At 45.9% G+C, this 17,128-nt stretch overlaps 1 protein-coding gene across 2 annotated transcripts in view; it reads left to right on the top strand.

Annotated features, from left to right (window-relative positions):
• Positions 1-17,128, top strand: part of Shisa9 (shisa family member 9) — a 244,615-nt gene that overhangs the window by 218,462 nt on the left and 9,025 nt on the right. The window contains exons 3-4 of one of the 2 annotated variants that reach the window (XM_040278459.2): positions 4,776-4,931; positions 11,035-11,088. In XM_040278459.2, the coding sequence (XP_040134393.2) occupies positions 4,776-4,931; positions 11,035-11,088 (210 nt within the window). The remainder of the gene's footprint in view (positions 1-4,775; positions 4,932-11,034; positions 11,089-17,128) is intronic. The other variant, XM_078024342.1, reaches the window with a different exon arrangement.

The raw sequence follows: 17,128 nt of genomic DNA, 5'->3' as shown, positions 1-17,128 counted from the left end.
GGCAGTATTTGCAAACCATAACCTGAATTCTCTCTCTCTGCTACTCATTCACCCTCTTGTTCTGCTTTCCTTGGATGCCAACCTGGCCTCAACTTCCATCAGCACTTTGGCTTCTCTTTCTTTGCTGGGTAGATTTGGAGAGAACTCAATTGAGCAACTGGGTCGCCAGGTTTGGCCTATCTTCCTGTCCAGTAAAATGAAAATATATTTTAAAACCCAGCCACAAATGTCTGTTTAATAATTCTTGATGGCTTCCCTGAGACTGGATTTTAATATTTCTGCATATGCAGTGCCTGGAAGCTAGCACAGAATGGCTATCTAAAACTGCCAGAAATTTGCTTCCTGCAGTTCTGAATGTGAACGTGGAAATATAACTTTGGGGCAATTCGTTTCTTCTTTGCAGAGGGATCACTTTGGTGGGCCCTCTCGGTCATACTTACTTACATTAAATAACGACTCACCGCCTTGAGGTAGTGCGGGGCTTGGCAGAAATAATCTCAAAGCAAATACCCTATAATGGAATATTAAGTATTCTGTTTAATAATATAAAAGCTGTCCCAAGATGTCCTGGGAGGAACATCTCTGCAGACTTTTTGCTTCTAATGAAGTGGTTAGCATCTCCCCGGGCAGGGCTGGAAACAGGAATTGTGCACAGTGGTGGAGGTCTGGGACTGAGGGACAAAGCGATGGGTGACTGGCTTACCCTGGAGGAGAGACCTGGGGGGAGTCCATTCTAAGTGGATGGGCTAGTGATTGAGATCTGTTTCTAGGGGGGGTGGGAAAAAGACCTTCCTTTGAGCTATGAGTTAATCAGTTTATTGATATTTTTAGACATTCACTATAAACTACTCAAATTTTTAAAGTTGTATTTTATTTTTAATGGACACATAATAATTGTGTGTATCAGTGTGATACAGTAGGGGTGGTGATACATGTATACACGTATAATGGTCAAATCAGGATAACCATCCTGTTCATGGCCTCAAATGTGGGTCATTTCTTTGTGGTGAGAACATGCAAAATCCTCTCTTCTGGCTATTCTGAAATAGAACAACATGGTTGACTCCTGTGGTCCACTGTGCAGTAGAACATCCCAACTTACTTCGTTCCCCGTCCTGCCCTGTCCACCCTCCTCAGCTGGAAAGTGTCTACCGCAGCTCTCTGGAAACAGGGGCAACAGCTTTGCCATCTCGATGCCATCCTTAGCTTTGCCCTCTTCATCAGAGCTCCTGGGGCAGCCGATTCCAGACTAGAATCCCAACACCATTGTGTTATTCAGAACTCTGTGTTGCAAGTGACAGGAAGCCAAAGCACACTAGCTATTTAGAAGGGGACTTCTCTATCCCTTTAGCTTCTCTTAAGTGGATGCAGTCCTTATTCTTTCATAATCAAGAAAGAGTTTCTCCACATGGTAAGTTCAAGGTCACTTGACTTCATGGCCTCCTAGCTCCTTGACTCCAATAGCGCCAACCAGATAAAATCATGGCCCAGTCTAGATCATGGACTCCCTGTCAGACCAATCGTTGTAAGGAGAAGGAATTACTGATTGGGTTACCTGCTCACTTCTATGAACAGAGGTGTAATTACATATTTGGACTCTTACCTTTTTGGAGTAGACTTACCTGCTTTGCAATGGCTGGCTCTTACATCTCTAAGCAGGGGTGTCTTCGGCCATCGGAGCTCACTTGGCCCATGGACATAGCAGATTGGAAGAGCTGAGGAATTAATGTCACTCAGAAGCTGCCCTCAACCAATGATTGGTGGGACTTAGTGTAGGTTCTAAATACTCAAAATCAGTTGCTATCAGTAGCTGAAAAATACATTAGAAAAAAACTCAGAGTAGCAAATAATGACAATTTAGACAAACTATTTATCACTGGACCAACATTTGGGAAAAAAAAATGTGTTTGGCCTGACATTCCCAGGGGAAGTAGGCAGAACCCCAGCAGGTTGGCTTTGGAGAGGAGAATATCAGGGCATCTCAGGGTTCAGGCTCCAGTGAAAGCCACATCTTGCTGTTTTAGTCAGCTTTGTTTTGTTGTAACTAATATACCCACAAGAACAACTTAGAGGAGAAAAAGCTATTTTGGCTCACATTTACAGAGGTTCAGTCCATAGTTGGCCAACTCCATCCCTCTGAGCCCAAGATGAGGCAGGCCACCATGGCAGAAGGGTGTAGTGGTGGAAAAGTGCTCAGTTCATGACACAGAGAGCACACTCCTTATGGGGGGCAAAATATTACCCCCCCAGGCCTGCCTCCAGTGGACTACTTCCTCTGAACCCACTCTACCAGCCTACAATTACCACCTGGTTAATCCATTCAGGTGGATCAACTCATCTATCAGGTTACAGCTAACCATTTTGCCTCTTTTTGCATTTCTCTCACACATGAGCTTTTGGGGGATACCTCACATCCAAACCATACCACTTTTCTACCATTGCTTCACTAATGCCAACACTCGGTTACCCCAGCTGAATCTCAGCCAAAACGCCATCATGGCAGAAGGATACACTTGCCCCTTTGGACGCCAGCTTAAGGCTGGGTTAGTTGGCTTGTTTGGTGACATTCCCTTTCGTTGTCTGGATTTGTGTGGTGACCCAGGCGTGTACAGTGATTAAAATGCAGTCCTTATATTTGTGCATCAGCTATAGCATCCCCAGCTCTTTCCATCTGGGTTTATTGATTTCTAAAACTAAACATGCTCCATACATGTCACAGGGTGAGTTATCTAGAAGCAGAGGCAAGGAGAGGGGATCAGGTGCATGTGACTCTGAGGCAGGTGCTGTGCTGGTATTAGATATACCTCTAATATTGTCTCAAGGGAAACCCAATAGGAAAGACAAAGGAACCACACAAAGATGGTGGTCTCAGGTAAAGTCTAGACCAGGGGTGATCAAACTATGGTCCTTGGACCAATCTGGTGTCACCTGTTTACAAATAAAGGCTTATTAAAACACAGCTATGCCTACCTATTCATATAACATGTAGGGCTGCTTTCATACTACAGTGGCAGAGTACAACAGTTGTAACATAGGCCGCGTGGCTTGCAAACCTTATCATATTTACTCTCTGACTCTTTGCCAACCCAGCTCTAACTTGCCTCAACCCACAGTTCACTCTGAGCAGCCATTGCTCCAGTTTTCCCCACCTGGAGGCAAGTGGCTGGTCTTTGCACCTAAGTGTCAGACAGGTGTTGATTGGCAACCACCCCAGGTGCTGAGGGAAAGGTGAATGGAGTGCATTAAGCCCAGGGTTGTGGCTTGGTCGGCTGAGAGCAAGTCTGTGGATAACCACAGGTGGCTGTGAGCTGTTAGCAGCCAACGTCCTCAGTAGCTCAGGAATGAACAGACACCAGGTACAGGGATCTTTCAAGGTTCTTCCGGTATCGAGTGCTAAGAGTACCTGGATCAACACCGTTGTGTCATAAAGCTGGAGAGAACCTGGATCTTGTCCTGAATGAGCCATCATTATCTCACCTGGACTTCCTGTCTCCCATTTCACTCTTGCCCTCTGCCTTTCCAACCCATTGCTCTCAAGAAGAAGAAGAGGTCCCCTCACAAGCCCTGCTGGGCCCTGCCTGCCTCTGCAGCCCTACCCTGCTCCACTGTCCTCTCCCTGTGTTCTCCAGCCATGCTCGGCTGGCTGTGGGAGCCGCTCTCTCCACCCCTGGGCATCAGGTTCCCCAGCGGCAAGTCCCACACTCTTTCCTCTGCCGGGAACACCCTCCCTGGTGCCTTCTCTCCTCCACCACGCTTCACTGACACTCTCACCTTCTTCCAGATCACATCTCAGAGGACGCTTCCTCAGATGAAACTTCTGGAACCTCTCTCCCATGAATTCCATTCCCCCTGAGTAGCCAATATTCAATATGTATGTCTTTCTACATTTTGTTCTGTTTTGTGTAAACCATAGCAAAAATAGACATAGATTTTCTTTTAAGAAAAATGCTCTATTATTTGCATTACTTTGAAGCTTGTTCCTCCACATAGTAACAGAAATCATAAGAAATGCTCCAGCTTGACATCCTTAAAAGTGAGTTAACCCACTTTAATTCATTTTTTCTTAATAGCTACATGATATTACATCATATGTTTGTACATATTATGTATAATATATAAATACAATAGGTTTTTTTTTAAGAATTCCCATGTGATAGGAATTCAGATTGTTCTTGTGGGTTTTTTCCCCCATATAACAAATGCAGTGGTGCAAAACCCATCTCTGAACAAATATCCTTACATTCTGGTGCTTATATTTCTATACCCTCAGTCCCCAGAAGTGGTACTGTCTGGCCAGCATATACATGTACCCTAAGTTTCAATACACTGTGCTAGGCTCCTTGCTGCATACATGGCAAGTGCCACGTCCACCAGCCGCTTATGAGGCCTCTCTGTCCCTGACACCTTTACCAGCTCTGGTGTCCTGTGATCTTTTTTAATGTCTGTCAAAAAAGGAAGAGCTTCTCATTCTTTCTACGTGCATCTCCTTGACTATTAACTGAGGCTGAGCATCTTTTTATACCAGTATTGTTTTGACAACAAATTCAATCTCCGCCATGATGGGACCTTCGCATGTTAACTTAGGGGAGGTGGAGGTGTTCCAAGCACTGCTTTGCCTTTTGAGGCCATGTCCCCGACCTGTTCTCAGATCACGAGTTGGCTGTTCCTGACGGGTCTCACACCTCTGGTGTTCTGCCATGCATGTCCCCAAAGGATAGGGAGAGATACTGGCACTCTGCCCTGTCGGTGACTCCTCTCCGTTTCTTCACTTTCAGATGCCACCCAGATGAACAACGCAGTGCCCACCTCTCCTCTGCTCCAGCAGATGGGCCACCCGCACTCCTACCCCAACCTGGGCCAGATCTCCAACCCCTACGAGCAGCAGCCGCCGGGCAAAGAGCTCAACAAGTACGCCTCCCTAAAGGCAGTCGGTAAGGCCTCCCGGGACCTGTGCTCTCCTTCTCCCCTGTGTCTCTCCTTTGTTTGCTCTCTCCTTCTAAATCTCTTCCGCTTTTTCTACTCTTTTTTCAATTTCTCTATTTTATTTCTCTTTTTTCTCTTCTTCTATCTCTTTTTCTCTTTGTTTCTCCTTTGTCTCTTTCTTTTCCTCTATCTATCTATCATCCATCTTCTTACTCTCCCTATCTGGGGCCCAGAGTCCTTCAGATTCTTTCACTGATGCTCCTGAAATCTGACCTTGCTGTGTGGGGCAGGGTGGTTGGGAAGGGACCCCTGTGGGGTACGGGCTGCTCCCTGGGGAGGAGGACCTGGATGCTCATTGGTCCCACTGACACAGACCCTTCACACCCCATCTGCCCTAATGAATCTGTAGGGGGCCCAGACATGGAAGGCATGGCTGTCAGTCCCAGCAATGCCTCCCTTCCCCTGCAAGGTCCATCCCACCTCCGGGAAGATGGCCGACAATGCACTCCTTCCCTGGGTGGCCTCTGTTCTTTGAGATGTAGGATTTTCTGGGCAGGGCAGCAGTTCTTAGCATGGGCACACAGGCTGCCTTGGATGCTATCTCCTTGATCCAGAGGAAGGCACAGCTATCATCCCAGTTGTCAGATTAGAAAGCTGATTTAGCTGCCCCAAATCTAACAGCGGGGTGGGGGGGGTGACAGAACTTGAGAGTGGGTCCTGTGTGGTCATAGGGTGCTAGGGCCAACACTTGCCTCACTGCCCCGGCTCTCTCGCCATCACCCCCCCATACACACCCCTATTCAGGGTGACAGTAACTCTGACATTGATCCAGGCTTTGGGCAGTTCACTCCCAGATGAGTTTCACTGGACAGGAGCAACAGCCGCAGCAGAGCTGGCGATCCCTGATTCCAGATTGACTGTGGCCACCTGTGGTCTCCCTAGGCCAGCAGCATGCGCTTGTGGATGCCCGACACCATGATCGCAGCAGAGCAGGGGCAACTCGCCCAGGCCCCATATCTGAGCTTTGAAGTTCAATGATAAATGGGGTCCACCATTATATTTGATTCTTCTTTAGGCATAGAAAATATCAACCCAGATGTCATTTTCTTTTAGAACCAGTCACCCTATCCCATACAGCTCATTTCTGCAACCTGGGTTCAGAGTCACCTCCCCCCAGCACTCAGTAGCTCTTTGGATAAACAATAGATGGATATTCCAAAAGAGCTCTTTGATTCTTCTCCAGGATTTGTGTGACTCCTTAGTTAATAGATATTTGCAGAACGTTTGGGAGTAAATTTTCAATATCAAAATAAATTTGACATCCTTTGTATAACCCTTTCTTCCACAAATCAGGGGCTCCTGAAATGTTTTTTGCTTGAATGAATTAACTTATTTTTGACAAGAATAGCTTGGTTGTAAGGAAGCGTCCTTATATTTTCTGGAAAACTGAAGGATCTCATTTGAGGGACCTTTCTAAATCCTGGATATTGCTATGAGCTCTTCTTCTTCATCTTTTGTTTGGGCCTTAACTGAGTCGCAGGTTGTCTTTTGAGTCTCCAGTAAGAGGAAGGCCAATTTGAAGCAGACCAAGGAACCACCTGACCCAATGGTTATCTAAGAGTCCAGCATCTGCTTGCATCAGTGAACTGCAAATCCCATAATAAATGTTCTTTCAAGGGTTCTTTATTAAGGCATAATGTGATCATGGTGTGAATGATGAAATGCATTTCATTAGTGGAATCATTACCACCCAGGAGAGAAGTTGTTTAAAAATGGCTTGCTGTTGAAAGCCCAGCAACCTCTCAGAACTAGACTCATTTTGTAAAAATTCAATCCAGTGAAAAAGGGGAGGGTTAGCCAGCCTCTAGGGTGAACTGCTAAGTTCGGAAAATAAATGCCTCTTGGAGAATTTAATATGCAGAACATCAGGTGTATAATCAGAGGCTCCATCTTGGCCCAGGCTCTGACCTTACTTAATTGTGACGTCGAGCCCATCATTGAAATGCTTAGACTTCAACTTCTTTACATGAAAAATGAGGAAGTCAAATGATATGGTTCCCAAGCTCCATTCTCATTTTACCATTATAAAATTAAGCAATTCCATTTGTTCTAATTATCAGAATACCTGTAGGCCATTATACAGGTCCCATCGTTCATTGCCAATGCTGGGGAAAAAAAAGAGAAAGGATGGTAACCTTGGTCATTCCTGAGATAAATTCTCCCCAGACCTACCTTCCTGTATTTCCCATTTATTTTATTTTTGTTGGCTTGTTGGAATCACCCTCATTCATGTTTAGAGATAGCTCTTTTATCTTTGCGATTCAGGGATCTGGGCACACACCATCTAGTCATGTTCAGTGTGTGACTGCAGAATGGTCTCTGTCCCTAAGGGATTCACTGCTCAGCTATTGGTAAAAGATCAGCACACACTAAGGAAAGGTCTTGGAGCAACTCCATATAGACTCTTCAAGAAGGGATGTGGGAAAGAATCATTCATTCAATTTGATTCCTTCATTTCATTCTCCAAACATTGAATGAGTCCCTTGATTGTAAGCCCCTCTGAGGCACGGATCAGGTCTATCCCAAGTGTCAGCGTATCCCCTGCATGAAGCCCCATAGGAGGCACTAAGTAAGCACCCCCTGATACCTACTTGTAAAACCAGCTCTCGTGACAGGCACCATATTAACTCAGGAGCCTGAGATGGTCAGCAGGAAGGCAGAATGTACCAAGTAATGGTAGAAATTACTGAGCCTCCTCAGGTCTCAGTCTCAGTTTCCCCATCTGTAAACAGAGACAATCATACTACACAGCTAATGACTCGGACAAGTCAATGATATAGTTCTGGTGAAGTTCTGAGCCCGGCACACAGTGAATACTGCACACATTAAACTCTCCAGACCAGAGGTGTTTGCTTGTCATATGCTTTTATTCTCCAATATATTCTGGCGCCTTGATTAACATGCGATTGTCCAAATTTCATTTTATACGAGAGAAAGAAGGTTGGGTCCGTATTCCTCACTTATTTGGGAAAGACATACATAAAATTTAGCTCACGTTGGGATGTGATAAAATAAATAAACAAGAAAACAAACAACAAATGGCTCTTTGGAAGCATCCCAGCAGCTAGCAGAGTCAGACCCAATTGCTTCACTTTCCTCAGCTATTATTGTCTGGACAAGAAAAGTGGATTTCCAGATGTCCGAGTGCTACCTTCCATCAAAGAAAGCTTCCCTGTCACTTAATGAACCCTCCTTTCTAAGGCTGCAATGTGGGTTTAAACAGTCTGGGAACATTTTCCACCAAGGTTGAGGTCAAGAAATGTGTCTTATGCATTAAACCAAAATGTATCTGGAAGACCAAATTAAACACCCGCGGTCTCTGGCCTGAGCCTCCTGTGTGATGGGTAGTTAAAGTGTGGGAACCATCTATGGTTCTTCATAGGTCCATGTTTGCAAGACAGAAGAGTCTGTGAACGCACCCCAAAGGTCATCTGGTGGTAGAGAGGAGGGCCCCTGCTTCAAGAGCGGGAAATGCCGCTCTTTGATGTACTTCCTCATGGAGGTTGCACACGGGAAGGTGCCTACACATGGACATCTGTCTTCCGTCAGCCCCTGGTCCAGTTTTCCTTTGGCTTTCAGGGAGCTGAACTCCTAGGCTACCAGCGCTTCCTGACCATGTGCCCTTTAGATGGCTCCATGCCACCTTGGCTCTAAGAAAGAGGCAGAATGTACCAATATAACTGATCAAATGCTGTGTGTCTTCATTTTCAGTTCAATGTTTTAATTTTGAGAAAATATTTTCTCTTTTGCTGTTTGACAGATGATTGACTCTGTTGCCAGAATCCTGTTACATTTTCCAACAGCATTTCATAAAAAAAACCTCAGCAACAGTCCATTTCATTGTGGTGGGACCTCCCTCTTCAGCCTTGCTGTAGGGAGCATGCGTGAAAACCCCAAAGAGACGCGTGACACTCTCTGCCATCGATCCATCTCTACCTGTTTTATATTTTTAGAAGTTAGGGAGGAAAGGAGGTTAACATCACTGAGCTCCCAAACAGCACACCCCCAAGAGAGACAGGCCTACTGTTTTGCCGATGGGGAGACTGAGGTTTGAACAGTTAAGTAATTGGCTTCTCATTCAAGATTGCCTGACTCAGGAATCTTGTTCTTTCCATGAAATGATTCTGTCTTCTTCAGAGCAATTCCTGGCATCCAGAGTATATAGCCAGGCAAAAGAAAGGTCCGGGAATCCATCCTCCACCCCAACCCCCTTCCTGGATGAAGTGTACTAAAGTATCAATCCTCTTTCTTTGAAGTAAAAGTTTTCCCACGATGCTGAGTATAACTAAGATATAACAGATTTGAGGCATACAGTAGTCGAGGGATGATTTACATACAATGAAATACACCCCTCCCAACTTTACAATAGCATGGTTGTTGAAAAATGCTTCACTTGAAGTAATGTCCCAATAAAGACAGGAATATTTTTTATCACACAGAATGTTCCTTCTTAACCTTTTTCTTTGTATAACTTAGATCCATCCCTTTTAGTGGGTGTTTTTCACCTAAAAAATATTCATCTGTTGTGCATTAGTGCCACTGAGTACAGAGTAAGGACTTAAATACATGTTGGTGGCCTGTGTGCCATCTGATTAACTATTGTCAACAGGTTTATGAAAGAAATTCATGACTGCCTGGCCAGAGATCAGTCCTGTCTTAGGTGTAAGGTCAGAGGTGACAAAGGAGTGGTTCCTGCCTTCAAGGCCGACAATGGCTTTCCTTTGGGGGTAGGATGACTTCTTTGGAGGTAGTGATTGGGGATGGGTCAGCTTTGTGGACACTGGCTCAGGAAGATCTGAGAACCTATGGCTATTTCCAGATGACCCTGACTCTAAGGGAGAAGCAGCACCCGGTCATCCCAGGCGGGTCTCACTTAATTTGAACTGTATGGCTCTCCTCCTGTCATGCCAATTTCCCCTCTGCTGAGTGATGACGGTGTAGACTTCAGATCCGCAGGGGGAACACGGCAATCTGAGTGTCCTTTGGCACGCCTGGGAAGCCAACCAGAAACGTTTAAGTGGGGCCGGATCTGTGCTCTGTAATCATTCAGATCACACACTGTTCCCTGGGTCTCCTCTCGGCTGACAGCCTGCTGTGTCTCTGGAAGCTGCAGAAAGTGTGGAGGACTCAGTCTTTCCAGGTAGATTCCTCAGAAAGGACTGGAGAGCCAGCGGCACTCAATGATTGGCCAGGCCTCCAGCCAATGGGGAGAGGCCTTTTCAGGTCGTTAGCCAGGTTTTAAGCAAACCCAGTTTTACCAAGGACTGCCAAGGAAAGGGGCGGGTATTGCTGAGGCCCTTCTCATCTTCTTTTATTTTATAAAAGGAGTCACCGTGGGATCCTGTTAATAATATGAGATTCCCTCAGGGCTCATTCAGTACATCTGAAAGAAGGTTCAATCTGAAGAAACTGATTTATAACTGAATTTCCAGGTATACACCTGTTCCATGAAGCATTGCATGGCTCATTATGGAATTCTCAGATAACAAGCTGGATCTCTTTAGTGTTTAGGGAAATTTCCAGACCTTAGAAAGAATGACCCTTTGGAGAATATTGGATCTGATGGTTCATTCAACAGTATCTTTCTAGCACTGTGGGCTTGATGCTCTGGGAAGGCAGGCCCTATCCCACCCAGTCTTTAAAGTTACAGCCAGGAGAATCTGTCCCAGTCAGGAGTTTGGAACTTGAATGTTGGAATCAGGTGTCCCCTTCCCGGAAAGCAATGACAACAAAATAGGATCAAAATTTATCTCTTGTCATCAGAGTGTAGTTGCTAATCAAAGTAACCTCACAAATCTCAAACTTTGCTTTCTTCTATAACAAGTTGAAATGTAAAGCTGGGCTCATTGCCTGAGAACTCGAGAACCCTCTCTCCACCACGTAGACCTGACAATAGCCGGGCACTTTGGGGAGGTCTCTTCCCTGGGTCCCTTGAGGTCTTCCCCTCCTCGTGGTCACAGCTGGGGCAGCCCACAGCAGTTGGGTGAGGGCAACAGCCAACGAGGGGGACAAGGCCAACAAATCAGCATCTCTCGATTGTTATTTTTTTAGGAAATTCTGATGGTGACTGGGCAGTGGCGACGCTTACCCTTAAGTCACCAAAAGGTATCGTATAGCCTTTTCTAGCTCTTTGTCCAGGTGTTGTTGAATTTAATATTAAATCATAAAGGAACAGAGAGTCCAGGTGTCTGTATGTGACCCAGTGCACAATTGTGTCCATCTCGAGTGGTTTCCTGCAAGTCCTTCTAAGTCCCCATGTGTAAGTGTTTGTGTGTGTGCACGTGGGCTGAGGTGTGGGGTGCCTGTGCTCAGGGCAACTGTTGGACAGTGGCTTCCTGACGTCCCTTGCCTGAAGGAGAAGTCTTCTATCAGAAACCACCCCAGGTAAGACATCTTGGAGATGCGGATTTTTTTTTTATTTCCTTAGAATTCTACAGAAGCAAAAATGGCAGAATACAGACTATTTTAATGTAGGGGAAATAACTCAACTTCTGAGGGGGAGATAAACACAATCAAGTCGTTGCCTAAAAGCTGTTAAGGGAGACCTGAGATTTGCACCCGAGTCTTCCTAACTCTACAGTTAGAAAGGGAACAGCTGTTTTTCAGGATGGACCCAGAACATTCTTCTTCATTCCTTACGCTTTGCTAGATTTGATAGTGGGAAGGAACTACCTGACCCAAGGCGGTAGAGGTAGCATCTTTTAATGACCTTGAACTGACGAGGTTGAAGACAATGCAGGATTCTAGGCAGGATCGCAGCTTGGCTGTTTTGTCTTCTCAAAAGATCATCTGACTTCCAAGAGGAGACTGGATTAAGGAAAGGTGAACGGGACTTGAGGGCACCAACTGGGGTCTCTGGTAGGTGGGTGGTGACCTGCTCTGGGGTGGTAGCAGATGGAGAGAAGAACGTGGAGTGTTCTGAATGAGTGGATATGATAGGAAGGGGGGACCAAGGGACCAGGGGTCTCACTTTGCAGCCACAGAAGCACACGCCAGCACACCTATCATTTTGCTGCGGTAGAGAAGTCTTGCTGGAGCCGAAGACCCCTGGATGGAGTCTCTAGGTATCCTTCTGAGGGTTCTAAGAGGGGAATTTGACCAGGGTCCCAAAGACTCATAATAAATAAATGCATAAATAAATAAAAACTGAGTTGTAGAAGACCAAAAGGTCACTGTAGTCTCCCACTGAGGAAGAGATCTTTAGAGCCACCCGTTTAATGAGAATCCCCTGATCACCCTGTTGTCACCTTGAAAGAAACAGATTTTTGGGTCTTACATTAGCTAATGACTATTCACATGTCAAAGTCCATTTTTAGAAATGCAAACAATTTGGAACATGACAGACCTGCTAATTTGAGAGGCATAAACTTTTTTCCCTCTTCCCCTGTGAAAAACAAAGCCATTAGGATCCCGTGACAGCACTTGGAGGCAGACTGCTCCCCTGTCCTCAGAGCAGATTACTGTCAGATGCTTTTAGAAAATATTTCAGGACAGATCAAAAGCAAGGGTCTGAAAGCCGTCCTCTACCCAAACAGGCTAACCTCACCTGCCCTGCACTTTTACTGCTAAAGGCACTTTTACTTAACTTGCAGTGTCTGGAGAGGAGCAAAGGAGTCCCAGAGAGGGCCAGGCCCAAGGGCCTTTGGGGTCACTGTCTTTCTCTCATGTTGTCTACTCCATCTCTAGACCATGAATGCAGATGAAGTACAACAAGGTTGGGGGGTTTGTATGGGCCTGCCTCCCACCTTTGGCCACCTCCTTTAAAAGGAGACAGCCGAGTGTGAGGGCTTAGACTCCCACACATCTGAGTTCCAATCCCAGCCCCAGCATTTGCTGGTCCTGTTATCTTCAGCAAGTTATTTGACCTCTCTGAACTCCTGTTTCACGACCTGAAAAATAAGGACAGTCACACCACCTGCCTCCTAGATGGCTGCGAAGGTAACGTTTACAACAGGTGGCCCACTACCTGGGATAGGGTGAGTGGTAAGCGTGTGCACCTCTCTCCTGGTGTTTTGCTATTACTACCATCAAGTGAGCCAGATCCTGTAGCTCCAGAAAAGCCTGCAGTAATCAAAAACGTTAAACAGTTTAACCCAAACACCTTTCATTTCCCAAACACCTTTGACATCAGATCTCTTCCCTCTGAAGGCAAACCCGGTAACCTCTTTATAACCAGTGGCACGGATGTTGCTGGGGATGCCCTTTGAGAACACAGGGCATGGGCTAAGGAGTTGGTAGGAAGGGGGTGTCACCTGGGGAGTTTGGATAAGGAAGGGTGGCAGTGAGGACAAGGTCCCTGAAGATGTAAGACTCATTGACTACTAATTGCTTTGGAAGACAGCCGCTTCTGCCAGGACAGGAAATGGCCAACATCAGGCTGGTGGGACACTGTCGATTTTTCATGACCTGGGGTTTCCCCTGAAAGTTGCCCCCTCGTAGTTGCTATTGCCTACCCACCCCTGTCCACCTTGGGAACTCCTGGCACGTTTGTTTAAAACCAACCAAAGAAAGACACCACTTCAAGCCCAGTGGACAATCAAGTTGCAGCATGCTTTTGGAAATCTATTTTGAGATGTGCATCTGTACCATCTGGAGCCATGTTGGAGCACTGAACTTGGGGGAAACTGCCATCATCACACTGTGATTTTAATTGCTCTGGTTTTGACTGGAACCAGCCCATAAGCTCAAGTCACTCACATGCTCTGAACTTCCATTTCTACTTTTGCTGAAATAGGAGACAATCCGTCTCCACTCTCCATTGGGTTTGAGGGAGCAATGATATAAAGTAATGTAACTAAGGTTTTAGCACGGGGCTTGGTATAGAGTAGGTGCTAAATACGTGGAAAGAAATCCAGTACTCACTATGTCTCCATTCACCTCTGCTGCAGAGATAATTCTTTACCATTGTGAAGGCGTCTTTTAGAAAGAAATACACTTCCCTCAGCTTTCTGCTTCTGCAGGTTAGCACACTGGGACCTGCTGAGATGACTGTGGTTGTCTAAAACCACACAAGAAAATTGCATCTCACAGGACCAGGACTCAGACCTCAAAGAGGGGCTCAAGGACTTGACCCAGTCCCATTAGAGAAACCAGCTACAAATGTAAATCCAGGGTCCAACAATCCTAAGCACCTGGAACTTGGGAATGGGGGGTCCCTGATTTTTTTAAAACACTTTCTGAGTGATTGTTATGTACAGTGCCGTGTACACCTACCCTATCCTAAGTGCACGGTTTGCACTACAGCACCAATTTTCCTGCCAGCATTCTGCCCAACGTGAGTGTTTTTCATGTTTGCTGAAATAAAATGATCATCCTCGTGATGTTTTGAACTGGGCTGTAGCTAGAAGATGCCAGCATCGGAGGTGGACTCTAGGATTTGGTTTTCCTGCTCTGCTACTTATTAGCAATGGCGGGGTAACTTGACAGCCTAATTATTCCACATCTCTGGGCCTCACATTCCTTCATCTGCCACATGGAAAGAATGAAATTGTCCCACCATCGTTCTTTAAGAGGGTGTAAATGTGATCGTGTAGAGGAAATGGGTACAACAGTGTCTAGCCCACAGTAGGTATTCAACGAATTCTAGTTCTTTCTTTCCTCTAAGAAAATTGACGTAGCCCAGTGAGAAGTGTTAGTCCCAGAAACACTGAAGGCACAAAGCAATAGAAAACGTAATTGGGTTATAGTTCCATTGGAGTGCACACAGCCTGCAGATGTCCTGAGAGACTTCCACCTGAAGGCCACCTTAAAACATTACTTGAAATTCTGGCTCTTGCAATTTTCTGATTTGGGTTATTGGTTTGGTAGCAAGCAGTAGGATACAGAGCAGGAGGAGCACAGGAGGTGATGAGAGGTGATTTTTTTTTTTAATAAAAATCAAATCCCACCTGCTCTTGAGTTCAGCCCTTTTGAAAAGCACACAGCAAGCACTGGAGTTTGGATGAGTTTCCTTGGGAATCCACAGGACATGAAAGGAACCAGTGGAGAGGGTTCTCTGATTTTCAGAAAAAGCCATTGCATCAGAGTTGCAATAAACATTTTATTAGTTTGAAAGTAGGTTCCTCTGTGCATAAGCCAACTGGATGCTTTCCTTCCCAAAGCCACCTTGCATGATGCCCACAGCACATAGTAGGCATGCAACATTCATTGGGTCAATAAATTATGAAATTAAGCTGGGCCTAGAATCTGAAGGATGTGTTGTCTTTTCTAAAGGACTTGGAAACAGAAAATCAGCCAGATGGAAGTCTGGAGACCTATATTCTAGACCCAGTATAATAGGCTGTTAAGTGTATGAATTGGAAAGCTTGAGGTTATTGATCTTGTTGGCTTCCCCTGTCTCTATACAGATCCCAGGCTTTGCTCTGATTGGCTTGCTTCATCCTGCACTTACCCCCAAAAAAGTCATTGTGGTGAGAGCAATAAGATGGACTGTGTTGGAGAATAGCAGGGAGTGGAGGAGAGGAGAGGTATGTCACCCCATGGGCTAAGAACAGGGGAGAGCTGGCTCCCACCTGAAAACTGAGGGCTCTTCCTTCCTAGAAGTAGGGTGAGTGAATAATTGGTACTTGTGTCAATTGTCCATGGCCACGTCACACCGTGTAACAATGGACAGCAAATCTCGTGGCTTATGGTTTTTTGAGCTTAGCATTTATTTAGATCAGGAGTCAGTGATTTGCGCTGATGTGGGAGGTTCTTTTAGTCTCAGCTGAGTTCACCCATCTGTCTGGGAGTTGGCTGGATAATGGACGATCTGGGCTGGTTTTAGCTGGAATGACTTATGTGGCTCTGCCCCTGCTCAGGGAGGGTGGCCCGGACACATTCTCATGATGGTGGCCAAGGCACAAGAGGGCAGCCAGAGCCCAGCAAGTGCTTCTTCAGACCTCTGTCTGCATCGTGTCTGCTCACATCGGCAGTCATGTGGATCGACTCAGAGTCCAGCGGCGAGCCTCTTCTCTTTCCCTGGAGGAGTTTCAAAGTCATGTGGAAAAGAGTGTGGATACAGCAGAGGGCCAATAAATTGATTCATGCATTAATCCAACATCCCAAATCCCATAATTACCTACTTTGAGATGATTGCAGGGAAATATAGTAAAGTGAAAGTTGGCAAATGGGTCTAAGGATCCTTACCTTCAATTTTCTTCATTTTTAAAACCACCAGTTGTATGAAAATTTCACCAGCATGGAGGCTCATCAGAAGACAAACCACACAATGGGTTTCTGAAAAGAAGTGGCTCCATCTCTGGAGCAGCAATGCAGGACACATGGAAAGGCAGAGAGTGAACACATGGTTTCCCTCCAGGACTCTGTAGTCAGCCATGGCTGGGGCATAAGCCTGTCCACCTTTGTTGGACAGCCATTCTGAAAATGGCGGCCACAGACCTGGTCTGCCTAAGTGAAGACGCAGAGGGCCCAAGGTTTCAGAGGGTTGTCAGCAGCAGGAGACTCACAAAGGGCTCCCAGCAGCCACAACACAAGCAGCTTTGGTGCAAAGCCCAATTCAGACAATTTCAGAATCTTCCCACCAAAGGCAGTGAGACCCCCCTTCAGGAGCCCTCAGGGTTAACATAAAGAAGGGGCCAGGCTCTGGACACCCCTTTCTGGTTTTCTCTTTGAGTGATGAGCCTCAGGAAAGATTTGGTGTCCTGTTGGGAGAGGTGAGGCCTTGGGCTTCATTAGGACTGGTCCAAATGCAATTCTCTCTACCTGCGCTCTGCAGCAAGGACCCAGACAGACCAAGGGAAATGGGGCTAATTTGCAAAAAAGACACATCTTACCACCTCCTCCCTGGTCCTCTCCTGCTTAGGGAGTTCAACTCTTTCCTGCCTTTCTTGTTTCTGCCTGCTGAGATAGCCTCAGGAACCAGCACAGCTTTACAGCATGTATTTCAAAAGAAAAGACAAATGCCTGGATATTTTATTAATATCAGGAGCTGTCCCCCTTTCACTTTTTAATTTAGCTTGTGATGGAGGTTAAAAAAAAAAAAGGCAGAGACCCAGAAACTATTTCTATATAAGTTAAAGCAAATATCACCTGACATTAGCAAAAGGCCCCCCACAAATGTTGTAGCTTAAGATAAAGACACGTGTTTCTCAGGTGGTCGTCCCCACTGGAGTGGTCCAGGTTGGTGGGGCAGCTCAACTCCAAG

Source organism: Ictidomys tridecemlineatus, chromosome 10 (genome assembly GCF_052094955.1).
Source record: "Ictidomys tridecemlineatus isolate mIctTri1 chromosome 10, mIctTri1.hap1, whole genome shotgun sequence".
Classification (NCBI taxonomy): Eukaryota; Metazoa; Chordata; class Mammalia; order Rodentia; family Sciuridae; genus Ictidomys; species Ictidomys tridecemlineatus.
This window is presented reverse-complemented; position numbering and strand designations above follow the sequence as displayed.